This window comes from Acanthopagrus latus, chromosome 10 (genome assembly GCF_904848185.1).
Source record: "Acanthopagrus latus isolate v.2019 chromosome 10, fAcaLat1.1, whole genome shotgun sequence".
Classification (NCBI taxonomy): domain Eukaryota; kingdom Metazoa; phylum Chordata; class Actinopteri; order Spariformes; family Sparidae; genus Acanthopagrus; species Acanthopagrus latus.
Window position 1 is genome coordinate 6,405,955 of NC_051048.1, and position 10,708 is coordinate 6,416,662.

General features: G+C 43.0%; 2 protein-coding genes across 3 annotated transcripts; both read right to left on the minus strand.

Annotated features, from left to right (window-relative positions):
- Positions 1-854: 854 nt before the first annotated feature.
- On the minus strand, positions 855-4,252 carry si:dkeyp-67a8.4 (GTPase IMAP family member 5). Of its 2 annotated transcripts, none has more exons than XM_037111997.1 (2): positions 3,940-4,252; positions 855-2,630 (listed from the first exon to the last, which is right to left on the minus strand). In XM_037111997.1, the coding sequence occupies exons 1-2, from the start codon at positions 3,944-3,946 to the stop codon at positions 1,339-1,341; spliced, it is 1,299 nt and encodes a 432-aa protein (XP_036967892.1). In that variant the 5' UTR covers positions 3,947-4,252; the 3' UTR covers positions 855-1,338. The 2 variants fall into 2 exon arrangements, with proteins under 2 accessions (XP_036967892.1, XP_036967890.1); XM_037111995.1 differs by lacking the exon at positions 3,940-4,252 and adding an exon at positions 3,532-3,792.
- Positions 4,253-4,505: 253 nt separating this feature from the next.
- On the minus strand, positions 4,506-10,391 carry LOC119027113 (myeloid-associated differentiation marker homolog). The gene is made up of 2 exons (XM_037111999.1): positions 9,968-10,391; positions 4,506-6,788 (listed from the first exon to the last, which is right to left on the minus strand). The coding sequence occupies exon 2, from the start codon at positions 6,649-6,651 to the stop codon at positions 5,809-5,811; it is 843 nt and encodes a 280-aa protein (XP_036967894.1). The 5' UTR covers positions 6,652-6,788; positions 9,968-10,391; the 3' UTR covers positions 4,506-5,808.
- Between the last annotated feature and the right edge of the window lie 317 nt (positions 10,392-10,708).

Here is a 10,708-nt window from a genome sequence, read left to right on the forward strand (position 1 = left end):
TTTTGGAAGCATGAATGGTAAGTTATTCTACACACACAGAAAGTTAATAATCAAAATTCATAGGAGGTTTATGTGTGTGTGTTTTTTTTATATTTGTGTGTGAGCAAAGTTTCACAATCGTTGAGCTTCTTTTTCCCTCCTGCAACATCAGGAAAAAACAGATTAACACATACTGTAAATAACAGCTGGGAAGAGCGGCCTCGCCCACACCATCTTTGGACAGGCTGTGTTCAAGTCATACAATTCACCTGAATCAGTGGAAGAAAAAAAATCGAAGCACCGTGTCCTGATAAAATAAAACATATATATGGGGAGGTGTCCATTTTTAAACCACATCTCTTTTTAACTGCTTTTAACTTATTTTAACCAGGAATTAGACCTTGATGGATGCTGTTGCTAAAGCTACAAATAGAGGCAGTCTTTAAGAGAAAGTAGAAAGGTTTTGCATGAATATACACTTAAATTACCAAAAGAAAAAAAATGCTTGTTGGCATCACTTTAATGTTGAAGTCACTGAAGATGGGGAACCTTGTAGCTACTTTGTCTGCTGGGTTGATATATGTCATACCAATGACGTCAGGCTCCACTGTGTTTTCTCCTAATTTCCATGATGAATGTGATTACCATTACACATACTAAACACCAGTTCATTACCACTTCATCAGGTATCATTGTCACTGTGAGGTTGTTAACAAGCGGACAGTAGCTGCACATTTGTACATCATTACAGAGCAGCTAGCATGGACTTGTTTCACTCTATAATAATCTCTGATAAACATGTTTGGTGTTCTCTGTTGTGCAATCAATCCAGTGCACCATTTACACTTTGTAGACCTTACAAGTAAAACACTATATTTGCAGAGATAAAAGTTTCATTTTATTGATTCTTCATATTAGATGATACATTGTGATCCACAATGAAACAACACCGTGAGCATCAGAAAAGCCTGTCTAATAAACCTATGCTGCAAATAAGTGATGTTTTATGGTTAGGAACAGGAAACAGTAATAACATAAGGCTAAAAACAGAAACACAACCAACAGTGAACAGTGGTTTAGTTTAAACAACCTCAATGGTCATATCGCCAAAGAAACATTATGTTATGTTAATAAAACTCTTCGGTTAGCTTGCGAAAGAGGAAAAAGCAACTAAAGTGTGAAGCTCAAGACAAGTGGGACAACTGATTATTGCATATGAATAAAAACCCTCAGCTCAGTGGTTAAATATTGTTTTGATAAACACCGTAATGTATTCTTCTGGGAGATAAAGCTTTTTTTATGACAGATTCTCTCCCCTTTCCTCGAGAGTCACAGTTCATTAGCGTTTTAACTGGATTTTCACTTTAATATTTTTTCCACAAGATCATTTGCTAAATCTAAGACATACAGAGCTTCGTTCTTTACGGCCTCTGCTGCCCTCTTTGCTGCCTCCTGGGGTGTTTCTGCTCCCTCAGCTGCAACAAATCCGGTAAAACCTCCTATCATTGCTCCTGCTGCTGCAGATGTCTTTGCGATGCTGATCATTCCTGCTACTGCTCCTCCGCCTGCTGCTCCTTCTGCTGCTCCTGCTGCTCCTGCTGCTCCTGCTGCTCCTGCTCCTTCTGCTGCTCCTGCTGCTCCTGCTGCTCCTGCTCCTTCTGCTGCTCCTGCTGCTCCTGCTGCTCCTGCTGCTCCTGCTGCTCCTGCTGCTCCTGCTGCTCCTGCTGCTCCTGCTCCTTCTGCTGCTCCTGCTGCTCCTGCTGCTGCTAATTCCTTTACAGCTGTTGTTGTTGAACATACCAACTTTGCTAATGGTGTTATACTTTTCAAACCTATGAAAACTAATCCACCCAACACTACTACACCCAAGAAAGCCCCTAGCAATGCACCTGTTCCAACACCTACCAGTCTGATCAAGAGACAATGAAAAACTCTGTTCTTAGCCTTCTTTCTGATCTCCCCCTCTGTCATGTTTCCTGGTGACCCTCTAATGTTTTCCTCCTCCTGTTCTATCATTTGCTCCACTGCTTGCAGCATCTCATTGGTGTAGCAGCCTCCATTGTTTTCCGTCACCATCTTGTCTATCGTCTTCAGCAGCTCCTCCACCTGGAACTTGTTGCTCCTGTATTCATTCTTTGGTTTGTCTTTCCAGTATTTATTGTCGATGACGTGGCACCGTCCTCCACACTTCTTCACCAGGTCATCCAGAGGCTTAACTTTTCTGACCAGTTCTTCAATTGTCTCTCCGTCAGGGAGCTGGTCACCATGAGTGAAGACAACAGTTGCATATTTTAAAGCTTCCTCAGAGAAGTACTCTTGTATTTTGTTGATGACAGCCTGCTCCTGCTCTGTGAATTTCTCCACTTTGAGCACGATAAGAAAAGCATGAGGCCCAGGAGCACACTCTGTGATACACCTCACTATCTCAGGCTTCAGCTCCTCCTCAGATCTGTCTGTGTCGAAGAAACCCGGAGTGTCGACCAGAGTGATGCTTCTTCCACTGACAGATTTGGTTTCTGCTTGACATACTCTTGTTCCAGAGTTGAAAGTATCATCAAGGAGGAACACTTGGTCTCTAAATATGGTGTTAGCCAGGCTGCTTTTCCCAGCTCCCGTTTTTCCCAAGATGACAATCCTCTTTCTGTCTGACACTGAAAAAGAATGATGTTGATCAATGATTCTGTATATTTGCCTTTTGGTTGTTTTCATTTATAATAAGATACAGAAGTAACAGCGCAGTTACAATACAAATCCTCAGTGGTTTAAAATCCTAATGGCAAAGGGAAAAGCAATATTTGGATTTGAAAATTTAACATTTCTGTCTAATAGCTTATCACTATCACTACACAGGTCACATAGGATCTTCCACCTCTTTATAATGGATTATACTGCTGACAGTCTATTTTATAAGACTAATTTGAATTTTAGTTGTATTTGTTTCTTTTTCATTATTCTACTGAAAATAAACAAACGTAAGCACATTGTGGTTTAGAGTCACATGAGTGGAAGCCACTGAAAAGAAATACTGAAATTTCATAATAAACATTAAAAAGGAAGAAGCAGTAATATGTGATGAAAACAAGTGGGTCTTATTTGTCCCACATACAATTTGGAATTGATTTGGAGTCACTGGGTCACACAACATGGAAGCTAATGAAAAAAAAAACCAAGACATTGTCTTTTTAAAATATTTCTGCAAAATAGATATATAACACAAAATATGTGTGCTACATAAAATCGGTTTATTATTATTATTATTGTTATTATTATTATTATTATTATTATTATTATTATTATTATTATTATTATTATTATTATTATTATTATCGTTGTCCCTAGTATCATGCAGTCAACATGAAGAAACATTGTTTTTATCTAAATCAAACAAACAGTAGGGTAATTTATCGACGGTCCCTAAATCAGCCTGCAGCGCTGGGTGTCTCACACACTGAGCTGTGTTCAGGGTCGGGAAGAGGGAAACAGACATTTAACAGATGAACTAAACTGGGGAAAATGCGACGCATTTTAAATGTCCGACAGCCCATCACTCACATTTTAGTCGCGTCCTTTGTCGTTGAAAACAAATCATTTCATCATAGTTTTTATCCTGACAGATCTGTTCTTATCTCGCCATTTCTCTTCTTAGTCATAGAAAAAAGTTGACGGACGTTTGTCATGTTAGTTGTAGTTACCGCAGTGAACACAGGTGTGAAGGACTGTGGTGACTCTACACTGACTAACAGTGGATTTGTGGCCCATGTTGACAGGGCAGCTGCTGTTGTTAACATGGCCGCGGTGTTGCTCGATGTTGTGGAGTCCAGTGAAGAAGAGATCAGATCAGATTTAATCTGCTCTACTTTACCGCTTACCGACCCACCAGGATCGACTTTTACGCACGACAGCATCGATTTTTACCTTCAGTTAAACAGAAACAAACCATGACTGAGACAGATTACTCACCGTCCATGTTCGTTTTCAGATGTGAAGTGTGTGAGAGTGAGAAAAAGTGAAGTTTAAACTTCTCCTGCGCTGTCACACGCCCATCGACAAAACAAATGGAACCTTTAACCTTATTTGGAACTTGGCTGGCAGGATTTCCAAAATGCGTCACTATGGCAGAAAAATATTTTTATCACATCTGCAAAAACCATCAGATCACTTTTTTTTTTTAACCAGCTGCTGCTTCTACAGGATTGATTTGTCTTTCTAGCAGATGCAGCCTCTGTCAAACCAAACACAGCTCCTGCTTCACATTCACTCGTTATGCACACAGTAGGTTGTTTTATCGGAACATGAAGGGAACATTTCTCTGGACTGTTTACATGTTAGCTCTGAGTTCAGAGGCTGCTGACTGTGAGTGTGTTTCCTGTCGACTTTGACACTTGACTCGATCCTTCAGTGAAAGAGGGTCATTGAAGGCCCGTTGCTCTTGTTTTCATCGCTGCGTTATGAAAGTGACAACACATTGTAGAACCACAACCTGAAGACAAAGCTCATTTCAGCTCTCACACTTTAAACCTCCAAAATGTATTGGTTCACCAACTTTATTCACTCAAATGACATTCTGTTAAAAAGATTCAATACTGATATTTGACAGCTGAAGTAATAATAATAAAAAAAAACCTTATTAACAAAAAACAATAAGAAGGATATAAAACAATCAGGTTATGATGTTCGTTCCTCAGATACAGTAAACACATTTATTTCCCCCATAAAAATAACTTCTCGTCTGCTGTTCACCTGTGTTCCAGTGTGTTGACTCCATTTTATTTTAACACAAATACAAGCCGAACTTGTTTCTGTCACACCACTGTGTAAAATCCCACTTTTTTCTGTGCACATTTCACACAGGTCAGTTCACATTTGAAGTTAAAGGGAAAATTCACCCAAAAATGAGAATTCATTCATTATCTACTCGCCCTCGTCGTCCATGGGAAGTCGGGCGAAGTTTTTTGGAGTCCACGACACTTTTTCCGGAGCGTCGCAGAAAAGCGGCATTGTGACATTCTCCTCAACAACTGAAGTAGACGGAGACTTGTTTGAAAACGTAAAGCCACAGAAAACATAAAATGGAGATTTGGATTATGCAACACCGAAACACTTTTGTCAAAAACATTCAACCTGTGAAGAAATAGCTGCGTTGAAATGATGATGTCTATGTAGACCTGCAGAGACGTCCACTGAAGTTAGCATGCTAACCAGTTAGCCCTGGTCCACCCTAGTCCAAAAATCCTACTAGTGGTGTAAACACTAACTCTGCCCTGGTCTCTGAGCAGTCTGAACCGCTAGCTGCATGGCTAACTAAGCTAACTAGCTAGTGGCAGCAACAGTTACCAGTAGTCAGCGGTGACTCAGGTGACATGCTGCCCCCTATTTGTGTGGAGGAGGTCCATTCTTACATGTTGCACCTTGAATGTTTTAAAACAAGTCCCCATGTGCTCCAGTTGTTCAGGGAAATGCTGCAACACTGTTTTGCTGTGAAGCTCCAGAAATGTTTAGCGGACTCCAAAACTTCCCCCGACTTTCCATCAGTATCGGGGGTGAGAGGATGATGACTGAAATTTCTTTTTTGGGTGAACTGTTCCTTTAAAAGGCTGCACATCTCCAGGCATTTTAAATATACCCACATACTGTAAGTGAGTTTTTTTTTCAGGGGTTTTCCTCGTATCAACATGACATTTGCATTTCAGCATTTTACCATTAGATACCTAAAGGGAGGAGTCGTGGTTTTTTTTTTGGTTTTTTTGTCAGGATTTCAACAGCTGCTACACTTTCTTGCAAAGCCACTCAAGCTTCCATCCACTCAGCGTGCCTCCCTTTTTTTTCCTCTCAGGCAGTGACAAACACCAGTCTGGCAGTGTAGACTAGGTCAGCGAGGTAAAGCAGGAAGTTGAGGGCAGTGAGCACCGCCACGGTGATCAGATCGCTCTTATTGTAGCTCGAGCTCCGTTTGTCAAACTGGAAGACGGGCCAGATGATGGTCGCGCTCAGGTACATGATAACCGCCAGGAGCCCGTAAGCTGACAGGAACTTGGAGAAGGGGATGGGCAGACAGCCGGTGCACTCCCCCACACATAGCACCACCACGGCCATGGAGAGGATGAAGCAGATGCAGTACACGGCCATGCACCACTCGAGCGCTGGATGCTGGTTGTACAACACGGGATGGCTGACCAGGATGAAGATGATGCAGGCCACGAAGGTCTGGCACACCTTCAGCAGGCCTGGAGCCGTGGCCATGTAACCTGCCACCTCTCCTGGCCTCGCTTTAGTCAGGCTCACCTCCCCCATGTAGGCTACCGCTGCCAGGCAGGAGAAGACGGTGGAGACGATGCGCTGGGCGCGAGCATCGCCGGATAGATACTGGTCCTTGATGTAAAACAGTGGGAAGATGATAGAGGCGGAGAGGCAGAAGAGGGCAGCGTAGCAGGCGATGGTGATGGGGAAATTGGTCCAGGACACCGGGGTTCGGGCCTGAAGGCCGCACTGCTCCACCAGCAGGACCAGCAGGGTGCAGGCGAAGCTGAACGCCCAGCAGAAGATGCACCAGTCAGCCATGCTTCCACGCGGTGGGCCCTCATGTGCCGCAACACTGAACGCCACGCAGGTGAAGATCAGGGCAGCTAAACGCACCCACAGCAGCTGGGAGGTTGGAAACACGAATACTGGCATGATGGGAATTTACGACAAGTCTGGAGGAGAAAGTGGCCTCTGAAGTCCGGCGAGGATTAAGATGAGTCTTCAACACTGAACGTGTGATCTTGTGTCGGAGATGTCGTCACACACTCTGTCGACGTTTGTCACATACTCTGCAGGAAGACAATCAAAGAGGAGAATGAAACATTTGGTGAGAAGATGATGCAAGACAGGTACTGCGCAGAACATCAACAGCGTTACAGCATTCTCCTAAACAACTGGAGCAGATGGTGCTTTACACCCTCGATGTAAAGTCGAACTTGTGTGCACTAATGCTTGTAGCGTAGTAGTTACAGTGAAGATTTTGGCTTTAACAATGAATGTAAACTACGTCTTTTGAAATCAATTTGGGCTTCAGCTGACATGGATCACTCTGGACTAGCTGTTGGGAGCAATTCTATGTTTTTTGTGGTTGTTTTTTTGCATTTTGTTGCCATCTGCTTCAGTTGTTTAGGAGAACGCTGCCACGCTGTTTTGCTGTGAAGCTCCAGAAATGGACTCTGAAACTTCACCCGACTGTCCAGAGTACATCCTGACTGAATTTCCATTTTTGGGTGAACTTTCCCTTTAAGTGGAGAGCTTACCATATTCTTTCTTTGTGCTTGTCTATAAGCTTTAAAGCACAATTTATTTGTTTAAATGACAAGGAAATTAGGGAGAAACTGCAACATCAGCTGCTAATTCATTCACTAATGAGCGGTCCATTCCTGACTGGCAGGCCTGGACTCAAACTTAAGTTGTGTAAAGACTGAGGAATGTATGAGGAACCTCGGTTGGGCGGTTCAAGCTGTGGCCTGTGCAGGGAAGTTTACAGGAAGATGAACTCAACCAAACTCCAGTCTGTGAGCGGCTTGATATTGATGCCCTCTGGTGTCCAAACTGTGCTGGTTTTCACTTCAGCTCCAGTTCATTTTTTATTTATGCAGCACAAAATAACTAATGACCAACTTACATCTTACAATCTGTGGATCATTCGCGACCCTCTAGACCCCTGAAACACATCAGCTCTGTGAATATAACCTTTAATCAACCCGGCACTCTCGTTGAAATCCAGATCCCAACATGTGTGAGATGATCCTGTGATAATACCCGAAGCACAATTTCAGTTGGAGCATCGTGAACAGACATGACGTGTGAGTATACAATCATTTTCCAGTCCTCAAGGCAGAAATATGCTCTATTTCAGTGTCAGAAGCCCATTTTTATCTTTAGTTTCTGTGCCAGTAGCTCCACCTGCTGTTGGAAAATACTCATGTCTTTGCAGCAGATGATGCTGTGTGATAAGGAAAAACTGCCTTTACAGAGGAAGAGGGGTGGAGAGACCTGCTGAAGAGCGACAGGGGAGGGATCTCCACAGGTTTAATGCACTCTGGGAGGAGGAGGTGGCTTTTTCTTACACATGGTAACAATTATGTTTGCTTCCACATGATACATTGAGGTGTAGAGGTGTAGTTTTGAGTCCATCTTCAAAATAAATAAAACATTTTGAAAGTATTTCTGGTGATTGAAACAGTAACGCGGTGGTCAACTCTTAACTTAAAAGGGGAGTTCAATCAAATATGAAAATTTCAGTCATAATCTACTCATCCCGATGCTGATGGACAGCTGGAGGTAGTGTCATGGTCCCCAGAAGGTTTTCCGGAGCTTCACAGAGAAACGCCATTCCGGCATTTTTCAGAACAGCTGAAGTAGATGGGGATTTTTTTGTTCGTTAGCATAAAAACAGCTGAAGTCCAAGTCTCCGGAAGCCTGGGATCCCAAATTGACTTGAAAAGACGCTACAAGGACAAGACATTTGTACCCACTTCAGCCGAGGTGCATGATAACGTTTTTAGCTTGGCAGCTGCGGTGAACATTTTGGCTTTGAAAACCATGTAATTTGGGTATTGCAATTTTGAAACAAGTCCCAATCTACCTCAGTTGTTTCACACTCCAGAAAATGTACTGTGAACTACTAAACCACACTCAACTATCTATGGACAGGCAGGTGATGACTGAATCTTAATTTTCTGGGTGTCATTTTCCTTTAAAGCTGCTGTAAGGTCTGCCATCCTTTGAGCTCACTTCCTATCTGCTTTACAGATTCCCTCCTCTCTACATCACCACGCGGGAGACGAGCGGTAACCACAAGAGGTGGCCGCAACAGTGAAGATCCTGCTTGTTATGGAGTCCTGTGTCCTGATTGGATAAAATGGGCAGGGATACCAGAAACATGTCTTTTCTCTTTTAGGACACGAGCAGGAGGAGGAGAGACATGATCACACTGATGCCTGTCTGATTATACAGCTATTTAACTCTTCTTTTTATCAAAAACACATCGCTCAGAGCAGCTTTAACCTGTAACCACAGAAAGCCCCTGACTTGCTGCTACTCCGCAGGCCGAGAGTCATCGTCCATGCTCTCCGCCGTCGCAAACCTTATCATGTGTTACTCCATTAGTCTTCAATCCAACTTCCTGTTCTTGCTTGGGTGAGACTCAGTGCACAGGAAGCAGTTCTGATGAGCACATCCGTAACACAATCTACCCAGCACCTAATCACTTAATCAGACAGAATGAGAGCCGGGCCTGCAGCCAGGAGTTACAAAATGCAGCTGAGAATCAAAAAAGGATCACATTTGGTCACATCACTGAGACAGATCTGGGTTCACATGTGGGGCATACTGAGAAAACCCAACCCTGATGAAGCAAACTGAGAAAGATGTGGTTGTGGTGTGTGTGTGTGTGTGTGTGTGTGTGTGTGTGTGTGTGTGTGTGTGTGTGTGTGTGTGTGTGTGTGTGAACTCATACCTCTGGCTGCTGACAGGAAACCAGACTTTGGTTTGCCTTTTTTTTTATTTTTTTAGCTTTGGTGATATGCATACCATACGTGCCTGAGAGTTGGTTCTTAATATAGGCTGAACTAAGCTGGATGCTGCCCACAGTACCGAGCTGACACCGGTGCCGCTGATTGTTTAGACTGGGACAGAGAAAGCTTATTTTAAAAACGCAGATCTGTCACCTTTACGCGCTCTCTTACATTATTTCCGGCTTCACGCCGACACAAGAGCGATTTACAGACACCCAGATTAGATAAATTCACCTTTTAAAGTGATGCTCTGTGAAATAGACGTGTTATAAGTGGCGTATTACGCGCGTAAAGAAGAGGATTTTTTCCGGATCACAAAGCGAATAGCGGACATACCGCGCCCCGCGCTGTGGCGGAGTCCACAAATACACCATGATAACACCAGCTGCCAGCTCCTACATGAACTTTTTGAGAGAGAAAAAAAAGAACAAATCTGAGGCTCTTACCGATTTCTAGGCTCGGAGGCTCTATTCAGGGTTTTTTTTTGTTCGGAGCGTAAAGTTCCTGGAACAGCATGCGCACTCGGCGGCGCATCCCCTCTCCCTCATCCAGCAGACTGGCTCCCACGCCCCGCACAGGCCATATTTGGTAACGTGTTGAAACCTCCTCTCCGAGCCACGCTTAAGTCATTTGGATTCCTCTTCTCAAGTGTTTCATAATTCATAATCAGAGCCGGCCAAAGGCTTTATGGGGCCCTAAGCAGAATCTGATTTGGGGCCCCCCCTTTTTTGCTCCCACCCACCTCAGCACTCCAGTATTGTCCATGCTCCATCGTTTGTCCCTTTTATTTCTAAGGCAACCATTCTCATGGCTCACTGGTGAGCTGGAAAGTAACAAAATAAACCAGCAGACAATGCATTTACTGTAAACAAGATAACAATATGAAATAAATGAAACAGGAACTTAAATAATGACATAAAATGAACTGAGTGAAATGAAACTTGATTAAACCAAGAACTTGTCAGTCTGTTAATATAATAACAAAACACACTTTATATATTTATCAGCTGGTCATGTGTGACATTTCAAGAGCTCTTTGGGGCCCTGAATTAAATTCCCAGCAGAGATACTGAAAGCATTTTTGAATTTGAATTGCTAGCATGTAAGTTTGACTTTTTAACTCACAAATATGACTTTTAATCAAATAATTATTTCCTGTTTCTCAGCATTTTGACTTTTTATCTCAC

Coding starts and splice junctions, on each gene's coding strand:
- LOC119027113 (XM_037111999.1), bottom strand. CDS start 6,651: ATGCCAGTATTCGTGTTTCCAACCTCCCAGCTGCTGTGGGTGCGTTTA.
- si:dkeyp-67a8.4 (XM_037111995.1), bottom strand. CDS start 3,568: ATGATTTGTTTTCAACGACAAAGGACGCGACTAAAAT. Junction 2,631..3,531: donor ACAAAGGACGCGACTAAAAT/GTGAGTGATGGG, acceptor ATTCTTTTTCAG/TGTCAGACAGAAAGAGGATT.